The sequence below is a fragment of the Falco peregrinus genome, chromosome 10, assembly GCF_023634155.1.
Source record: "Falco peregrinus isolate bFalPer1 chromosome 10, bFalPer1.pri, whole genome shotgun sequence".
Classification (NCBI taxonomy): Eukaryota; Metazoa; Chordata; class Aves; order Falconiformes; family Falconidae; genus Falco; species Falco peregrinus.
Window position 1 is genome coordinate 33,912,249 of NC_073730.1, and position 19,803 is coordinate 33,932,051.

The 19,803-nt window shown below is 41.9% G+C and overlaps 1 protein-coding gene across 3 annotated transcripts; it reads left to right on the top strand.

Annotated features, from left to right (window-relative positions):
* Nucleotides 1–6,173: 6,173 nt before the first annotated feature.
* On the top strand, nt 6,174–19,802 carry LOC101921365 (biotin-dependent 3-methylcrotonyl-coenzyme A carboxylase beta1 subunit-like). Of its 3 annotated transcripts, XM_055815337.1 has the most exons (13): nt 6,174–6,490; nt 6,917–7,297; nt 8,919–9,115; nt 10,240–10,418; nt 11,330–11,410; nt 11,845–12,023; nt 13,495–13,687; nt 14,721–14,812; nt 15,706–15,862; nt 16,615–16,737; nt 17,334–17,482; nt 17,968–18,049; nt 19,597–19,802. In XM_055815337.1, the coding sequence occupies exons 2-13, from the start codon at nt 6,921–6,923 to the stop codon at nt 19,678–19,680; spliced, it is 1,893 nt and encodes a 630-aa protein (XP_055671312.1). In that variant the 5' UTR covers nt 6,174–6,490; nt 6,917–6,920; the 3' UTR covers nt 19,681–19,802. The 3 variants fall into 3 exon arrangements, with proteins under 3 accessions (XP_055671312.1, XP_013160349.3, XP_055671311.1); XM_013304895.3 differs by lacking the exon at nt 6,174–6,490 and having other exon boundaries at nt 6,595–7,297; XM_055815336.1 differs by lacking the exons at nt 6,174–6,490; nt 17,968–18,049; nt 19,597–19,802 and adding an exon at nt 17,648–17,961 and having other exon boundaries at nt 6,595–7,297.
* Nucleotide 19,803: the final 1 nt, after the last annotated feature.

Here is a 19,803-nt window from a genome sequence, read left to right on the forward strand (position 1 = left end):
CTAATTAGGCCTTCTTAATGGTTAAATCCTCAACACTGTAACAGGAATGAATAAATCCTTTACCTGGATGAACACAAACGTTGGCATTGACCATTCCGCATCGGCTTCTCTTCCTTCCTGACCAGGCTGATGGCTCCATCCACCGAAGGACGGAGTGGGCTGCCCTGGGCTCCAGCTAACGGGGTGCCCGAGCCTGAGCATCCAGAAGGAGCGTAAGGCTCTTCAAGTAGATTTAGTGTACCCACTAAGATTCTGAAAAAGTGCAAAAGAGAGGACAGAAAACCACTTGCAGGGCTTTTCTTTGTGATTTTTGGTACTACATCACTCTGGGCTCTTTATGTGGCATGCAAATCACAGTAAATGGTATTTTTATTCCTTTCTATGTTACATGGTTGGAAAAATTGCTGACAGAATCTGCCAACATGCTCCACTAATAACTATAATACTGTTTCACTGGCATAAATGCCTTTTTACATTAATGCCGATCATCTACTTTAGGGGCTTTTAATGATGCCAGTACGCTGACATTTACAGCAACGGAAACTTCTCTGGATATGACCTCAGATTAGGGGATCATATTCTAAAGGGATATGTAAAAAGAAGTGGGGTGCGTTAAAAGCTGACAACTGGTTAAGAGCCTAAACGGAGACAACATATGCATCAAGAAGGTGTGGATATGCAGATCTGGAACTACACATTTAGAATCAATTCTTCTTTCAACTAACATTTTCCTGACAACAGAAAAAAACCACGTCACATCTGCCACAAATGTGCTGTACCTAACAGCAGTTCCTACAGCATCAATATTATATTTACTTAGTGATTCATTCCCTTTCTCTGTATGTTTATCTAACTACCCTAACCACATCCAGTTACCAATTACTAGCTAGAAATGGCCTTACAAAACCATATTCAAGGGACTCTAAACAGCTGAGCACAGAGTGAGGCTTTGGTGTCACCAGTCATCGCCAAACATTTGCACAGGAGAATAAATCAATCAGCACTTTCCTAGAATAATACAGCAAGTAACCCAACTATTTGCAATTGAATCTGCATCTCCTCTAACCAATAAAAAGCTTTCTGCTGACTTCAGAAGACTCTCTATTAGGCCTTTAAAATGGAGAAACAACAGATCTTCATGTAATTGCTGCATATTGAAACTCTGAAACAGTTTTTCAGAAGCTATTCTGTGATTTCAGATAACTGGACAGGTAAAATCATCAAGTGATTTCCCAGCTCTGCCATTTCAATCTATAAAAGTCACATTTCTTTTTCTTCTGATTACATATCACTGCCAGTTACCTGGATTCTCAGAATTGAATTCTGTTCTCTTCAGCTCATATCAGTGCAATTCAGGACAGACTCTGGTCCTGCAATGGGGAACTGTACGCACTTTTAGATTATGCCTTAACTGAAACAGAATTCTGCTCTTTTCGTTCTGTGCATTTTTTGCAGTAGTAAGACAAACCAGAACTCACATTTTTCAGTAATATAAGCAAGTGTACACACTCCTTCTCTTCTCAAAATGAGCTATGTTTCCATAATTGTAATTTTTATTTAATTATTCATGGGTTTGTAAGCTCTTTGTGGAAGAGAAAATGCCAAATCAAATGGGTATGAACGGGACTGTCACTCTCATATGTCTCCAGGAGTTTGGTCTCCCAACATTTTTAGAAGAGGGGCAGCGTCTGAGACAGAAGAGTTTCCGTGCATGGACAGAGTTGCATAGTACTTCACTCTTTGGGGAATTTCTTTCCTAAAGTATTCCCAACACATGTGCAGGCCTACATAATAGTCTTTTTGCTTGAAAGATAAATTATGAAGTCTTACAAACTCTCAGGTGCTTAAATTCAAAGCTCAAACCACATACCTACCTCCTCCAGTCTCTCACTTTTCCAGCACCAGCAGATGACATTTCTCCGAATGAGAAACAAGAGAGGTGGCTACCTTTAAAAGCCCATTTCAACTCCACCAAGAACAATCTCCTGATGCTCCCTCTGCAGCCAGTGGAGAAACTGGCATTTCCATATGCCTGTCACTGGCCACCTTCCTTTCTACTCCCCTGTCTCCTGGAACTAGAGGAGGTTAGTTAGTCCTACTGTGCTGTAGGAGCACCCCAGGAGTTAACCCTGCGCAACACCCAGACCCTCTGCTTACCCACCTCTCCTTTCTGTAGGGCTGCACTGGCTGGTATCTCACAGCACTTGAGCTAATGCATCTGTCCTTGAAAAGCCAGCAGTGAAGTGACAGGAGCAGCACAGCAAGTGGTCCTGGACAAGAAGTAGCTTCCCCCTCTCACAGCAGTTTTCACGCACTTTTCCTGGGGACTGACTCAGAGTCTGGGAAGGCTAAATTAGAGTTAAAAAGCACTGTCCTCCTGTGTTTAATTATGCAATAAATAAATGTGGATAAGGGTTTGATGCTGATTTTTTTTTTATAGTTGGTGTAATACAACTACGGTCTCATATAGCTGTAATGAACAAATGTGAAGAAAACTTCCATGACTCAAGAGATTATCCTCAACTTTTCTCAACAGTTATGAATGCATACCTGGCTCTTCAGATCTCTCTTTATGCGGGGATTAATAAAATGTCAAATCAGCCAAAATAAGGAGCTAAATAACATGGAAGCATCCCTTCATCCGACGTACCCTCTGCAGAACTTATATTTACTTATGTTAGCTGAGGATCTGGCTTCCAACTTCTCCCCCATTTAGTCTCACATCTTCAGGCTAGTTCATTTAACTCCTTGTGTTCTCTTGTATCTTCCAGCAACTAAAATAAGTTTCTTAATATTTCATATTAATTCCAGACACGACGCTCAGCATACCTGGAAAGGCTCAGCTGTTCCTTTTGTATATACAAATACATCAAGTGGACAAAGAAAATTACGTTCTTGTCAAATTTGTTTTGAATCAATTGAATCTATTTCAGAATGATGTAAGCCCTGAAAAATGCTGTGGAACTGTCTGAGTCTGTTAGCACTTTTAAGTAAACAAACAAAACCTGCTTTAATTTAGACAAATTTCCAGGCCACAATTGTCAGAACACCACTAAAAGCTCTTGGGTATTAAAAAACAAAATCTAAATAAGAAACAGAAGCTACATAAGGAGGAGGGCTCTGTGGGAACCTTCCTGCCTTTGGTCTGACAATCCAAAAAGTGTGTTCTGGTTTCCCCCAGCATCCGGTGCACTCCAGCAAGTTTCTAAATAAAGTTGAGTAAAAACTTCACTCAAAGCTTTAGTGTTCCTTAAATGGCGCGTCTCATCTTTTCTGGCAGAGCTGCAGCTCATGTTAAAGTAAGCAACCACATTAACATTTTTCTTAAATGCTACTCTATATATTCTAAATGCTCAGTTCAAAAGTTGCTAAAATAAGCACTTAAAATAACAACTTCAAACACTTGCACAAGGCTGCATCCATTCAGAAGAGCTAGTTTTTCTTACCTCACCCGATTTCCCTTCAGTGTTCATTAAACAAAGGATGCTCCATGCCAAGACAAGAAAGGCTGGATTTCAGCTTGTGGACTAACATAAGTCAATTAGAATCTATTGGCTCCTAATTACAGGATTTGTTATTTATACCAGGCTGCCTCCCAGTACAAAAAAAACTGGTGACTGATGCCTTCTCTTTGTGATAAACATTCACTTAGATACATGTGGAGGCTGAAATACAATGAAGAGTATTTCTTTTTCCTTTACTCAGAGCAAGCAGTGTTCCGCTTTCCCGAGAACATTTAATCCTTTTTTAAGCCTGAGCAAAAGCAACCTGAATTACATAGAGCATATTCTGACTGTGAACTGGAAAACCTGTAAAATAATATAGAATCATAGAATTGTTTAGGTTGGAAAAGACCTTTAAGATCGTAAGTCCAACCGTTAACCCAGCACAATATAAGCAAATAAAATACATTAACTGCAAAAGGTATTTAAAAAAACCCCAAAACCCTGCCAATTAAGATCACATCAAATGAAACTGCTATGCAACACTAGCAGTTTAGAGATAATGTATCTTATGAAAGTCTAACGCTTAATTATGGAAAATGAAATAAGAAGCATGAAAATTATAATTGAAAAGTAGTCCCTCTGATACATTCACAGAACAGAGTACTAAAAATCTTATGAATCCAGGGAAATGATATATGGGTCAACTTAAAAAAAGCCCAGAAACAACAGGAAGCCCAAACCTCACTTTAAATACATATTCAAGCATTTGCATCAGCAATTCCTTCTTCAGCAAGCTGAGCACCCAGCATTTTCACTACCATCAACACCTCTTTGAAGTTCAGACTGCCTCAAATGTATTCCCCTGCTTTACATGAATTTCTGTCACCACTCTTTCCTTCCCCATTATCACCTGTGCCACAGAGAGCACCAAAATTCACATAAAATCCCACAGGAAATGCAAAAGATCTATATAAAGCTGCAAAATGTCTTCTGTCTGTCATCTTCAGCTCTTTACAAGTTTCTCAAACTGCTGGGAGAAGAGAGTTCTGGTTACACCATGGAAGGAGGGCAGACGTGAACTGAAATAAGCAACAACCACCACCATGAATGCCCCAAGCCAGCCTGAATAGTGTAGCAGGCTGCTAACTTCACACACATGCTACACAACCTCTCCATGGCTGCATCAGTGCCTACAACACACGTCTGGATCTGTGCTTGTTCAATAGTTTCATTATCAGTAACAGATGCTTGCCACTTGCCTCATTCTGGCTGGTTCAGAATTAATGAGCGGTTTAGGAGAGTGCAAATCAGATCTGGGATTCTGTTTTTTTGAAGGGATTCTTTACATGTGCAGACACCCCACCCCAGATTTAGCATGACCTTCTTCTACCCTGTGTCGCCCTTGAGTGCAACGTTTGCCTTGAGAGAGCATCCCTGCTGCTCCTCCCTGGGCTCTTACGGGGTTAAGCACAGACCTGCCACAGGGGCCGGGACAGCAGGCGAGGCTCTGAACAGCCCAGGAGGACAGCTGAAGCCACCCCAGGCAGCAGTGCCACTTCCTACAGCTCCACCTGCCTTGAGTTTCTCAATAGAAGGGAGCACTGTATCAAGGACAGTCCTATCTGCATTATGTGTAAAAGAAAAAAAATATTAAATTAGTACAGCTCAGCATATCTTAATCATTATTGTCACAATTTGTTAGTAACATACACAACTTATTTACCTAAATTCTTTCTCCTGCCTATGCTGGATACTTACATTCACAAACATATTACTCATTGCTTAATTATCACTACGAAGCCTTATTAATATGTATGGATAAAGAGCTCTCTGGCAGGAATGCATTTTAATGAAGTCGCTGAAAGGCAACACGCAGTAATTTCGAGAAGGTTATGCCATGACTAACAATAGCAAACTGACTGATGCAGCCCAGGGACAGGATGAGGTATGGAAGGAAAAAAAATCAAATTAATTTTAATATTTTAACGATAAACTTAATTAGAAACCATTTAAGCATTTTAACTGAGCAGTTACAGCTTCGAACGGCTTGCAGCCGTTCTTGAGAGGAACGGCATCACTCAAAATGTTGACTGCAAGTGCCCAGCAGCATTTTCTGTAAGACATGGAATGTGCTGCATGTAAAGGATGTTGAAAAGGAGACATTTTGTGGCCATCCTGCATTTAACGGCAAGCAAAGCACCGCGGCATTATTTCTGAGCCTTAAGTCGGGGCTGTAACATTCTCTATTACCCAACAACATGTAATTTACAAATCAAACACATATGCTGGGTATATAATCACACTTATTTCCCAGAGCAGCCAATCCCTTAGCTCCCCGTGTTGTTTTTGTAATGTTTACCCTTCTGAGGCAAAGTTACTGGTTTTGCAGCATTACCTGCACCCCCTCGAGGGCCTGGGTCCCCCCATCCCTGAGGGCCCAGGCTCCCCGCCTCCAAGGGCCTTGGCCTCCCTGAGGGGCTGAGTTCCTCACTGCATGCTCGGGTGCCCCCCTCAAGGGCCTAGGCCTCTCCTGTGGGCCCAGCTGCTCCCACAAGGGGCCGGGCCTCTCCTAAGGGCCCGGGTACCCCCCTGAGGGCCCAGGCACCCCCCCAATCCCTGAGGGCTCAGGTGCCGCCCCCCCTCCAAGGGCCTTGGCCTCCCTGAGGAGCAAAGTTCCGCCCCCCCGCGGGCTCGGGTGCCCCCCGCCAGGGCCTAGGCCTCCCCTGAGGGCCCGGCTGCCCCCCTGAGAGCCTGGCTGCCCGCCTGAGGGCCCGGGCCCGGCGTCCACCGTGCCGAAGGGGGCAGAGGCGCCCGGAGGAGCGACCCGGGAGGGGCCCCAGCCGGCAGCACCCAAGCCGGGGCATCGCAAAGCAGGCACCCGGGACCGGGTGGCGCCCAAGCCAGCACGTCCCCTCGGGCAGACAGGGGAGCCGGCAGCCGGCCAGGCCCCGGGGCAGAGGACAACCAGGGGCGGGCCGCCGTGCGGGTGGCGGGGCCGCCCCGAGAGGCGGGCCGGAGCGGAAGGTTCGGCGGCGGCAGCCCGAGTAAGGGTCGGCGGGGGCGCGGGGCAGGCCGCGGCGAGAGGAGCGGAGCGGGAAGAGCAGGCGGCGGGCGGGCAGGCCGAGCCCGGGGAACCCCGCCGGGGGGCCGCGCAGGCCGAGCCCGGAGAACCCCGCCGGGGGGCCGCCGCTCCGCGCTGAGGGACGCCTGGGCCCGCCTCCTGCAGGCCCCGCTGCCGGCAGCTCCCGTGCCCCGAGCCCTGCTCGGCCTCAGGCCGGGGCTGCCCTCCGGGGGCGGGCGGGAACCGGCGGCCTCCCCTCCCCTCCCCTCCCAGCCTGAGGCGGGTGTGCCGTCTGCTTGGCCTAGCCCGCCCGGTGCACCTAAGTTCCATTATTTTGGTGGGGGTTTTTTTGTGGGTTGTTTTTTTTTTTTTTTCGATAAATGATGTTTCTTCTCCTTTCGGTCCTTAGGGTCATGTGGAACAGGACCACCGTGTGCTCCCGCGGCAGGCTGGCCCCCAGCACCTCCTGCCCACTGCTGCCCAGCACCCTGCACCGTGTGTTCCACAGGGAGCGCCAGGACCTGTGCCATGGCAGGGGGCCGGTGAGCCCCCTGTGCCGTGGCCATGGCCCAGTGAGCCCCCTGTGCCATAGCGAGGGGCCAGCGAGCCCCCTGTGCCATGGCCAGGGCCCAGGGAGGGCACCAGCCGCCCTGCCCTGCCGTTCGCTGAGCAGCAGAGCCAGGTCCCAGCAGGCTGCAAAGCGTTACCCGCTCTTGGATGGACGGATCCGGTCCGTGTTCCGGCATGTGTTTGAAGAAAATTTAAGAAACAGTGAGGCTGTGATTAAAAGGTAATGAACTGGGTTTGTGGGCTTTAAAAAATGCTGCTACTTGTGAGACGGTGTGAGAGTTACTTACCGCCACTTTTAGGAACTTATTAACATAGGAAGACTGCTAATTAAAAAGGCCAAAGATTAAAAAAATAAAAAGTTGTTTCGTTTTTTTATGCCTGACCCTTTTGAAGTTTCAGCTAGTTCCCTCACAGCTCTTTTCTCAGGTGGCTTCTCTGCAGAGCTGAATTTGACAAGGATCAGAGCTTAAACATTTCAGCCACCCCAAAGAGGTGCCTAAATGTTGACTGAAATGCCTAAATCTGGGTGCAGACTGTATTTCAAATAATGCCACATGACAATGTTTTGCATACCTTGCCAAGAAGTATTTTTTTCTAGACCTTCATAAAATTTGTTTCCTATTTCGTTTTGTATGTAAAGACATAAGTGGTGACTCACACATTTACAGATCCCTCCTGAAGGACTAGGTGACAGTTACTGCAATTAATCGTGATTCACTGATAAAAGCAGGAAAATGTATTTTATGCATTTCTCCCTAAAGATCAGATGGCAAAAATTGAAATGCCTTTGTTCAGAGGAACCATGCATGAGCTGGAAGCAAAGCTATGGAAAACACACTGTGCCCTCCTGTGGTGGCATTTACGACATTATTCAAAATGGTAAGCTTTTTCCTCCTGAGGTTTTTCAATCTCTACAGTCTGCAGGAAGCCACAATAAGATAATGCAGTCACGTACACAGTGATGCATAAATAGTTATGCCCAACAGTATTTTTAGTTAAAGATGACACATCTTGGTGAAAAATGTTTTATTTGAAATACATGAAAAACCTGGTTTAAGACCAAAATTACTTGAGATACCACATTTGTTTACAGTTCTTTATCTGTAATTGATGCTGCCCTGACAATGACATTTGGTAATCACTTGCTCTCTTGATGATTGCAGTGACACTGCAGTAATCACTACTTATAAAGTAGATCTTCTGTGCTGTAGATTTAATAATTTATTCTACTACCAGTTACTGATTTTTGTCAGATAAACTTGTTGAAGGGAACTGAAGGAGGAAGCCCTTCACTGGATTCTTCTCTAGAGTAGTTGGAACACAGAGGTAAATGGCCATGCTGAATTAGGACTAGCAAATTATGATAGCCTTATTAATAGCTGCAAGTTTATAGGCTAATGTTGTAGGGTAGTATCTTGCAAAGTCTGCCCTGGTTGCTGGTGATCGGCCCCTTGTCAGTACTCCGCTCATGGGGTTGCTGCCAGAGATATACTGTGAAATACTGTGTGTTGAGTGTGTATGGGCAACACCCAGGGGGGATGTGGGTTTAATATGTCTTCTAGCTATGAACATAAACTACAGATATTTATATTATTTCACTCTTTTCTTGTCTTTATTAGACAATTTTACAATAACGAGACTAAAATGCTTGCTTTAAATAACATACCTGTGCTTTTTGTTACACTTTATGAGAAACAATAGTCTGAAAAGGAGATTCCATCTCCATTTACGTACCATTTTTGTGAAAGCTGTGCAATACGTTTAAGTACTGTGTTCAGTCTGCTAAAGGGTAGCTTGTAAAGGCCGGTTTTCATGAATTGAAACTTTGTTTTTTAAATCAGATACTCAGAGTTGCTAGAGATGCTCAGTAAAGGAGGGGGAGAAAATGCGATCTTGCGTCATACTCAGCGAAACAAGAAGCTGTTTGTTCGTGAACGCCTGAAGTTGCTACTTGATGATGAGTCTTTTCTTGAGCTGTCTCCGCTGGCAGGCCTCAATATGCCATATGGTGACATCCCTGCTGCTGGGTGCCTTACTGGTAATGGCTAGCAAACATCATGTTAGATGTAATGGGAAGCTGATGAAGTTAGTTTGTTTGTTTCATTGCTCATATCTTTAAATATGATTCATATTAGATCTAAAGATGGATATGGGTTGAGGGTATTGTTTTGTGCAACCCATGCTGAAGACGCAGCCCAGGAGGAGGAAGGGTTTTGAACCAATGTGATCTTTAATGTAATGTGAGAGAGGCTGTTTTTGGGTGCAGGGGTGAGTAGGTGGTTGTAGGCAGTGTATAGTAGTTGTATTCTGTATGTGCTGCACACCTTCCCAGAGTAGCCAGCCTTGCTCCCTGAAGGTGAGGTGTTTGCCCTTACTGGGAAGGGAGAAAGGATGCATGTGATAAGGTTTGTGGAGTATTTTAGTATCTTAAGAATGTGCTTTCCTATAAAAAGTGGACATCAGTCTATCCAGTAGCAGCTCCCAACATGGAAGAGTTCAGCCACTGCTGCATTATTTTTCTATGATTTTTGCTGGGAAATCTGGGAGAAACCTTTAAAGAAAAAGAAGTTATTTAATTTCTTCTAGATTTAGTAATTTATTCTACGTATCAGTTACTGATTTTTTCTCAAAAAATTTAGGATGATTTGTTGAAATAGCTGCTGTCTGTTAAATGAAAGGGGACCAAGTTACTGTGAGGCACAGGAGCTGTAACATTTATTTTGTAGTATTTTTTCAAGTATTTTCATTGCATTTTGAAGAGCAGTTCAGGTTTAAAAAGTAACTAGAAGAACAGAGTATGAAATTCTATCTTTTGTCACATATTGTTACATTTTCTAGTTTTATATAGGTAATTTTTAATCAACTTCCCCGTTATCTCAAGTGTTGGAAGTCAAACTATGTATTTTTTTTTTGTCTTACATTGTCACCAGGAGTAAGCTTGTTTCAAGTTCTGTCGTTTAGGTATTTTTTAAATGTCATTGGCTTTCAGCTTGCTATTCCAGAGAAGAGCTATAGATTTCTTCCCTCTGTGGTATTTGCAACTTAATTTGCAGCTTCTTGATATAGTATTACCGAAAGAACATCCTAGCTATAATTTGGCCTCCTTGTTTAATCTGTGGTATTTTAGAGAGTCCTGATAAATATCTGTGGTACCATTTACAGGAATTGGCAAAATCTGTGGGGTCTGGTGTGTCTTCATGGCAAATGATGCAACTGTAAAAGGAGGCACTATTTATCCGATTGGAGTGAAGAAACAATTAAGAGCCCAAGAAATAGCCATGCAGAACAGGCTGTTATCCGTGTACCTTGTTGACAGTGGGGGAGCATTCCTGCCACTACAGGTAATATTGGGACCACTTCATAGAAGAAGATACCTATATTTATCTTAATCATATTAATATTTAGCAATAAACCTCAGATTTATGTTGTGTTTTCTTGGCTTGGCTGACTTTTGTTGTCTGTCATACTTTGTCCAAAAATCAGAGTCCAGGAGATTATTTGAAGATTTATAACAGCACTGACCACTTTTGCATTTAATCACATTTTAGAAACTTGAACATCAGTGGGGGAGCAAAAGTACTGACCAAGGATGGGCATTCCTCAGCATGCCAAAATGCTTCTGTGTCTTTAATAAATTAGTATGTTGTTTGAGGTTTCTGTTTTCAACTTCAGAATCTATAAAATTACTCTGTATTTTATTGTAATGGTTGTGATAGTAATGCAGTAACCTCCATGGCCTTTAACAATGTAGTTTTTGAAATTCTTACTGTAAAAGGAGAATTTGCACAGGTTACTGTCCAATGTACGGAGATCATATTATCAAAGAGACTGTAGTTGTTCTCTCTCCACACTGAAAGCAAATTCATAGAAAAAAGTTTTAGTTTTTGATACAATTCCTTATGTCAGCTAAGTAAAAAGGGAAGCTGTGCTGAAGTCATTTCACAGGTGAAGTATGAACATGAGCTTCCCCTGCTCTGTGTTTACAGTCTCAGTTTGTGTAGAATAAATTGGTTTCACAAAAAAATTTATGAAATTTACCTCTGCTTTCGAAACACAGGGGTATTTCTGTGGAATTGCACAATGTATAAGGGGAATAAATACCATAGCAGACGCTGTATATGGGAGTTTTAGGTATGATTGTTAGTGGTGACCTTCCCAGAGTGGGTTGCAGTGTGTTTGTGAATGGAGTGAAGAGGAAGTGTTGGCTTTTGTAGTTAATGAAAGTCACTTTGTCTTTTCTCTGCAATGTCAGTCAGAGCTGTTTCCTGACAAGTTGCACGGTGGCAGAGTTTTCTACAATGAAGCAATCATGTCTGCCATGAGAATCCCTCAGGTACAGTGTCATTTGGAGTACAAGTAAGTGTAGTATATGCGATCCATAGAGTTCTGAAAACAGTTTTGTTCTGATACAGATCCTAGGAACAACTCGCGAACATGCATAACATTTCCTGAAGCTCACTTTTGCTATTTGTGGGGCAGGGAGATTCAAATAGTATGTCATATAACAGAATACTTTGGCCTTAAGGATCTAAGTGTTTACCGACTGATCATGATGGAAAAGCATCACATCACCAGGTTATTTCATAGTACACATTGAACTCTCTCAAAACAAGCATTGTTGTTCATGCTGGTATTTATATCTCTGGTTCATTGTTCCCTGAGCTGCGGTTTAGTCTTTGGGATGTTTCTGAAATAAACCTAATGGTTTTGCCTTCCCATTCTCTTCTCTCCAGCATCTTGATTTGTTTTGGTTTCTGTGTCCTTCAGGTGGCAGTGGTGTGCGGCTCCTGTGTAGCTGGAGGGGCCTATGTTCCAACCATGGCAGAAGAAGCTGTGATTATCGATAAAATCGGTACGCTCTTCCTTGCTGGTCCACCTCTGGTAAAAGCTGCTACAGGAGAATATGTCTCTCCCGAGGACCTAGGAGGAGCCAAACTTCACACTGAGTACGTGAAATAATTCTCAGTAATAGTAGAGAGTTCAGCATACTTAGCTTTAAAGAAATTGTCATTTTATTTTAAATTAGTGTTACTGAAGCTGCTCCAGTGACAGGACACAATATTGTCCTCACGGACTGAAAAACACATAGTGAAAAAAAACATGGTAGAAATTATGCATGAATTATTACAAAACTTGGTTGTATGCAGTTATATACGTGGGAGTGTCATGGGGCTAGATATAACTCTTTGAAATGAAAAAGGTAACATGGCAATGTAATTTCAGCTTTACCACTGAAGGAACTTTCCACTTCCATTGTGTATATATATAAACACACGCTGTGATAGAAATCTCCCATAAGTACAGAGGTCAGGATTGGGGCCAAAAGTGGAACCTGTTATTACACTGTTTTCCTTCTCTAGTATGGGTTTTGTGTTAGATCAGCCAAATGGAAGTAAAATTAAGTGTTGTAACAGGGTGAAGCTGGGACTGGAGAAGTCTGGTTTTGGTTCCCTGTTCCTTCCGCATACTTTCTGAACAACTTCAGGCAAGTCAGTTCCTCTGTGCCTTAGAGGGACCAGTTATAGAAGAGGGATGGTATCACTTCTTATCCTGATGTAAACATTGTCAGTATACATATATTAAAAAAATAATTGGGAGTGTTCAGATACTGTGATGATGGGGAAAATGCATAAGATATTCTTTTTTCTTCCCTAAACTGAGGGGAGAGGTGGTATGACTTCTTTCCATTTGTCTTGCCTGCTTCTAAAGACACGAGACTAACTCACCGCAGAGAAGCATCTGAATGCTTGTATAAGTACCTGAAGCAAAGAAGAAAAATGGAAAGCCTGCCTGCCGCTGCCATTAATGAGGGCTTCATAGCAGGAGATGAGCAAACAGGAAATAAACCTGATAGCAGCCATCTAGCCAGGTCTTTAATGCTGTTTTTCTATGTCAGAGCTTTCTGTAGTTCAAATAGTTATTCCCTTCTAAACAGGGAAAAAAAGGTGGCTTTACTTCTTTGTTCTTGGCATTCTGTGCTGCAAAACCAGGTTCCGTACCTTTCTCGCAAAACCAAATACCGGCGTGACAGTCAGGTGACTGTTAGGTGTAACACTGTCCTCTTTATATCCGAGCGGGAAGTGCTTATTTTGGAATGATTTTTAAAGTTTGTTTTCCCTTTATTATATCACTTGCAACAACATCATCATGAAAATAAATTCAAAGGTCTTTCTTTAATGTAGATAAACACGTAAGTCACAAAGAAGAACTTCTACTTACTGTGAATTTGTTTTGGACTTGGACTGCCCAGAAATTCCACTGCGTTGTGTTCAGCTCATTCACACAACAAAATCACACAATATTTTCAGGGAGTTGGCGGGTCACAGTATGGATTAAGGTCTTTCCTTTAGTTTGGGTTTTCTGTCAGAGTTCAGGTTTGATTAGTTCAGCACTGATTAATGTCACTTTCTCTCCTAGAGTCAGTGGCTGTAGTGATCATTTTGCGTCTTCAGAAAAGGAAGCCTATGAATGTATTCGAAATGTTATCTCTACATTAAATTATGATCCGCTGCCAGAGGAGATCACAGAGCATGACAATCCTCTGTATAGTCCTGATGAGCTCTTGGGGCTGGCACCGCGAGATTATAGGTGTACTCTTCCTGTGAAACTGGTAAGGTGACAGATGCGGTGTTCCTTCGTCCTTTTGGTCTGCTCTACCCGTCAGCTCCAGACAAACAGCTGACAGGCTGTTCTCTCTTGGAGAATCCTGAAGTACCTGAGAGATTCCATTTTATTACCGAATAAGTTGCCAAACTGTCTTGAATCTGCAACAAAGCAGAATGGCAACAGTTCTGTAGAATTACAGAAAATATTAAGGCTGAAAACCTGCTAGAGATAATTACAGATTATGGCAGTTGATCTCCATCTGTTTCCATGCACTGTTTAAGATGCTGATATGTCAGTATGTCTTGTACTGTGTTGGCTGCCTTGAGAATGTTACACCCTTTAGTCTCCTCTTTTCCTCTCCCCCCTGCTTTTTTTGTTTCCCACCCCCCACCCCCCCACCGCAAGCAGTCAAGCCTCCGTCTTGTAGTGTAAATGCCTAATGAAAATAGTGACTGAAAAAACAACAAAGCTTAAATTAAGCTTGTTTGAAGTTGGGACAGATGCTAATACATAAGCAGAGACATGCAGAGCTGCCCACGCTGTTTTCATTGTGGCGTTCTAGAAGAGATTTAGTTTCCAAGGATGTGAATCCAGTATCTTTTCCAGGGGTAGATTCCCACAGTTAAGCAGATTGACTGTAATAAGCAGCGTAGCTTTGAAGGCAGCTTTCAAAATGTGTTTGAAAAAAGGATGAGCAATGTGCAACTGTTTCTTATGCACACAAACCATAACTGCACACACTGGGTTTGTTACAACATTGTTATGCACGTGAATGACTGTGCTCCGTAACACCAGAATTATTTCGGAGTTGAACTTTGGCTCAAAATATATGGCTGGTAATCAAATGTAAACAAAATTTCGATGTTTTAGGCGTATTGAGTATTTCGTAGAGTGTAAGACATAAAAGGGCCTTCTATGCTCATGTAGGTTGACTTCTTGCATGATACAGGTCTACTATATGAACCAAGCATATCTTTTAGCAGAACTATCCCATTTCACTTAAATATCTTTAGTAAAGACTGCCTATTTCTTTACAGATTCTGAGCCGTCTGATGGATGGAAGCAGATTCCAGGAATTTAAGGCTAATTATGGAACAACATTAGTGACAGGATTTGGCCACGTGGAAGGGTAATTTCACTATCACTACGGATGTATTTGTCTAAATAGCTTTCATATCATCATCAGGTTTTACAGTATTCCAATAACAATGTTTGTGAAGCTCTGAGTCAGTCAACTGATGATAAAATACTTCTAGAAAGCCTGATCTTCTGCCCCTGAGCTCTGAATACACCATGTCTCAGGCCAGTAGCAGCAGAGAGTGATTACAAATGAATGGTTTTCAGGACTTCCTCAGATGATTTGTTTGTTCACAAAAACTACTAGCCAGGTATTTGGAACATTGAAGTCTCAGCAGGTTCCTTAATAAATAAGAAACAGCATCTTTAAAAGTGTTCCTTCCCAAACTGACTTGAAAGCTATCGTCCCTTCTCGCATGTGATGGAGATGGGATGGACCTTGTGTAATTCAGATCAGCCTGTATTATGAAGACATTCATGAAGCATACAACGCTCCAGTCAAATCATATTAGGAAAAAAAAGGTAGCAAAATACATATTTTCCAGCCTCTTTAGGTTGAAAGCGATAACTTTTCGGATTGACTGTTACATTATCTGTTAGAGGAATTGAGAGTCCTGGCACCTTGTATGTTGTCTTGCAGTGTAAACTCTGGCAGGTCATCTACAGCTTCACCTGCCCTCTGGGTATTGGTCTGTGTTCATACTTGCATGCTTTACGTATCAGGAGTGCTGTAAGTCTTCTTGTTTGTTAGGTTGGGGGGGGGCCTTGGATGAAATGACACGCATATGTGCATCCTTTTACATTCCCAATTTCTGTAAAGAGCGTATCTGTGTGTATGTGTGCGCACGCAGGGATATTTATGTTTCCATGCTTCAGAACATTATGAGCTACAGTTTCATAACTTCTAGGGTTCACAAGTGAAAACGTTCATGTCTTGTTTTGTAGGCACTTGGTGGGGATTGTAGCTAACAACGGGGAGCTGTCTCATGATGCTTCTCTCAAGGGTAGCCATTTTGTACAGCTGTGCAGCCAGCGGAGCATTCCAATCCTCTTTTTCCAAAATACTGCCCCGCCTACAGCAGAGCCAACCAGCATCTCACAGGTATGGCACTTTTAGTTCAATATGCTTACTTCGAGCAATTCCTAGCTTCTTGTGTTTAAGGTTACATTTTGAAAAGTACTAATTGCTAGGAAATCTTTTTTTAAAGCACTCTTGATGGTTTAATCATGAAGCTTCATAATTACTTTGTTCTTAAATCTTTCCATTAGCATTCTCTCTTTATTCCAATTTTAAGCAGGCCTGTATGCTTATCTAAAATGGTACTGTCCAGCTGGCAACACAAGCTGTAAAACTTGGAATTTATAGTGCTTTTTACATTGAAATACAGCCTACTGACTCTTCTGATGCCACTGTGCTCCACAAAAAAATAGGTATTTCTCTTTTCCAAAGGTGAAGGCAGCGAGGTACAGTATGCTTTGTCCTGCGCTGCAGAGAGCCTTATTGTAGAGCCTATGTTCAGTTCCGATCTGTTTTCTGCAGTCCTGTTCCTCCCAGCTGTCACCAGCACTTAAGACAAAGCCTGGCATAATTGTGTTGTATCTGAGCTTTGCTTATACCTGGGAGAGCTAGGGTTGCTCAGTATGTGCGCACTGGTTATAACTGTTTTGCTGATTTACATTGTAAAATAAGTGCATAATGGGCTATGGTAGTTAATGATGCTGTCATACTGTTGTGGAAGAAATGATCATACAGAATTGTAAAGAAATAAACGTTTTAGAATTACAAATTTGGTGGGAGCAGAGAGAATCTAAAAGAAAGACTTAAAGGATCTAAACTCTTTATTTTCATTTCAGGCAGAGGCTCACTCCAACAGATTAAAAGCCCAGGCCTCCATGATGGCTGCTGTTGCTTGTTCTGCTGTTCCCAAAATAACCGTTGTCATTGGCGGCTGTTATGGGAGCGAAAGTTACGTGATGGTACGGGTGGCATAAATCTCATGGGTTTGGTAACAGGCTTTCTACACTGTAGCAAGGTTTCACAGCACTTCATTTTTAAAACAAAGTTGGCTGTTGTGACAAACATTTAACTTAATCTTAAAGTAAGAAAAGCATCATGAGATGTGATTATGAAAATTTGGTCTGAATCTAAGAACCTAGAGCCAGGTCTCAAAAACAGATTATCTGAAAATGTCCCTTCTTGGGAGCCAGTCCTGCCTTTTTCTCAGCACAGGTTTTCAGTGATCAAGGAGCATGTCTCCTTTAGCTGTTACTGTGTGCGCTGTTCAGGCTGCTAGTAAGTGCAACAGGGCTCTTTGTTTGCTTGGGATTAAACATATAAGTGCTTGGAGGAAAAACTGAATTAATAGAATAGCAATAGTGAAGGCAGCGGGGATTGTGATGGCTGCTACCACAGGATGCCTGTACTGATACAGGAGCTGTAGCTGTGATAGTAAAGGACACGGTAAATGCTTTACAATTTAAACTGTATTACATTCTGCCTTGAACTGTGTCATCTACAGCCATCTTTTTGTGATTAATTTTAATGAGTTTGTACTGTGCATTGCTTTTTGTAGTGTGGGAGATCGTTCAGTCCAAACTTTCTGTTCTTGTGGCCTAATGCAAGAGTTGCTCTTATGGATTCAAGACATTTCTCCACAGTCCCACAAGCTGGGGACAGTGACTGTACAGGAGATGAATCAGAGCTAAAACATCTGAAGAAAAAGTAAGGACATCAAATGTAAACCCTTGCAGTTACACTGGGATTTAATATAGTTAAATTACCTACTTCTGTTCATCTTACTGATCAACACATCCCAAACAAATAAAGCAAATGTGAATCTAATGAAAAATATTTTAAATTTCTATGTAATTCTATGTCTGCTCTTAGGATCTTCCTAAGGAAACACAAACGTTTGACTGACTTAAAAAAACAAGCAACCCCCCCTGAAACCATACAACCCCAAATCAAGATATTCTGCTGTATGTGAAACTGGCCATCACCTGAATGTGGAAGATGGTCTGCACTGCAGAACGATCGGAACTGTTATGTATCATTTGCTGGATTCTAACAGATTTTAACAGTAGTACTGCACATTTACTTGAGATTGAAGTATATTCCTTTTTCATCTATGATTTTGTTTTACTGGCCTGATGTTTTTTATTACATTTTTGTGCTTTTAAGCTTGTTTAATTCTCTGCCTTCTCCAGGCTAGAGGAAGAAAGCAGTGCATTTTACTCCTCTGCCAGACTCTGGGATGATGGTGTAATTCTACCTCAAAATACTAGAAAGGTAGGACTTTTTTCCTTACAGTACATTTTATTCTCGCATCTCAAAAGGATCTTACAGTGAGTGTGTAAGCCTGTGACTCACTCAAGGTCAGCAGCATGCTGATTCCCAGAACTGGGTCTCCCACTTCTCACTCCATTTTCTGTGGAATTTTGTTTTGTAATTCTTATCCTTTCCCCATGAGTCTATCCCGAAAGTTTCTGTTGAATTCTGGTTACTTGAGTAGACAGTTTCCTCGTTGAACCTCTTAACTGACTTTACCATTTGATTCTATTTTGGTCTTGCATAATCACTTGTATCTTCACTCTTTTAAGTTCAAGCTCTTCACTGTTCACATGGTTTCCATTTTGTCCTAGGATGTGTCTTTTTGTGACCTCTTCCTGCTTGTAATCTGCTGCTTACATTTGGGATGCCCCTCCCCTTTTAATTTATGTTTTAAAGCTGGCAGACATCCACTTCATTAGATTTTTCTTCTGAAAGCTTCCGCCTTTGCTCTTCTGTCTTTCCTTGTTAGATTATTAGCAATACTTAAAATGTTCTTTGCACTTCTGAAGCTTGTTTACTTAAGCTCACAAATACAGCCTGCTGTCAATGAATCCCTCTAAATATGGTACACATTTGTGGTAGAGTAGATGTTAAATATTTTCAGTGGTGTTTATGGGAACTTTGATAATGGGAGAGCACCGAGAATTATTTTCTAGCACTACAGCCCTGAGACTACCAATCTCTAGGAGCTACACATGAAAAGAAAATATGTGATAGTTGAAATGAGTCATTGTTACTCTCAGGTAATTTCTACCGGCAAGCCACAATTCCTGTTTGCATGTGTAGCTGTTTTTTGGGGTTTTTTTTGTTTGGTTTTTTTGTGGTTTTTTTCTTTATATACAATATAATTTTGCTACTTTTTCCCAGTTCTGGCTGCTAATAGATAGAATTTATGTTTAGCTTTGTCTGAACTGACAGCCTGTGCTCATTCAGATCCTTAAATGTGCTTTTTTTTACAAGCAGGCTTTTAACAAGCAGTGTGTGCTCCAGTAGCAGTGGAACATGGAGAATTATCTTGTTTTTAGAGACCAAACCCAGTTCTTTATTTTCAGTCCCTGTTGTCACAAGACACCGAGAAAGATGACTTCTTAGAAAAAGATGAATCTGGAAGAGTAGGATGTTTTGCTAATTTTTTGATATGTGATTGGGAATTGTAGGAGCATAGCTACGTAATAACAGAAACGGATTGTCACATAATATATTTTCATTGGCGTTTTACAGCAAAAGAGCATCCCAGTGTTCCAAAAGCAATTTTCTTGTCACCACAGTGCTGTAGTGGTGTCTGTACGCGATGAGGGCTTTTCTTCCTTTACTTTCCCCCCCCCCAGTGGTACGTTACACTGATACCTGTTTCCCCCAATGCTGTATCCAACTTCATTTTAAATGTTCACTGTTTTGAAAAGAGTAAGAACAAATGCATTACTGAATGAGGGCATAACTAGTAAGTTCTACTAAATTTTTGTTTTAGAGGTTCATTGCTTATATTGGTTTTTGTTTTTAATTAGGTAATTGCACAGTGCTTAGAGATTATGGAGCAGCAGAAGTACCAGGTCGTATCTCCGTGGCAATATCCTGTCATCAGAGTGTAACTGCAGCCATTTTCAAATAATCAGCCTTTTAAAGTTAGCACCATGTACGAGGAGTCTTTAATGTAAATGATTTTCTAATTCTTCGATACCATTAATAAAAATGTTAAACCATTGCAGACCAAC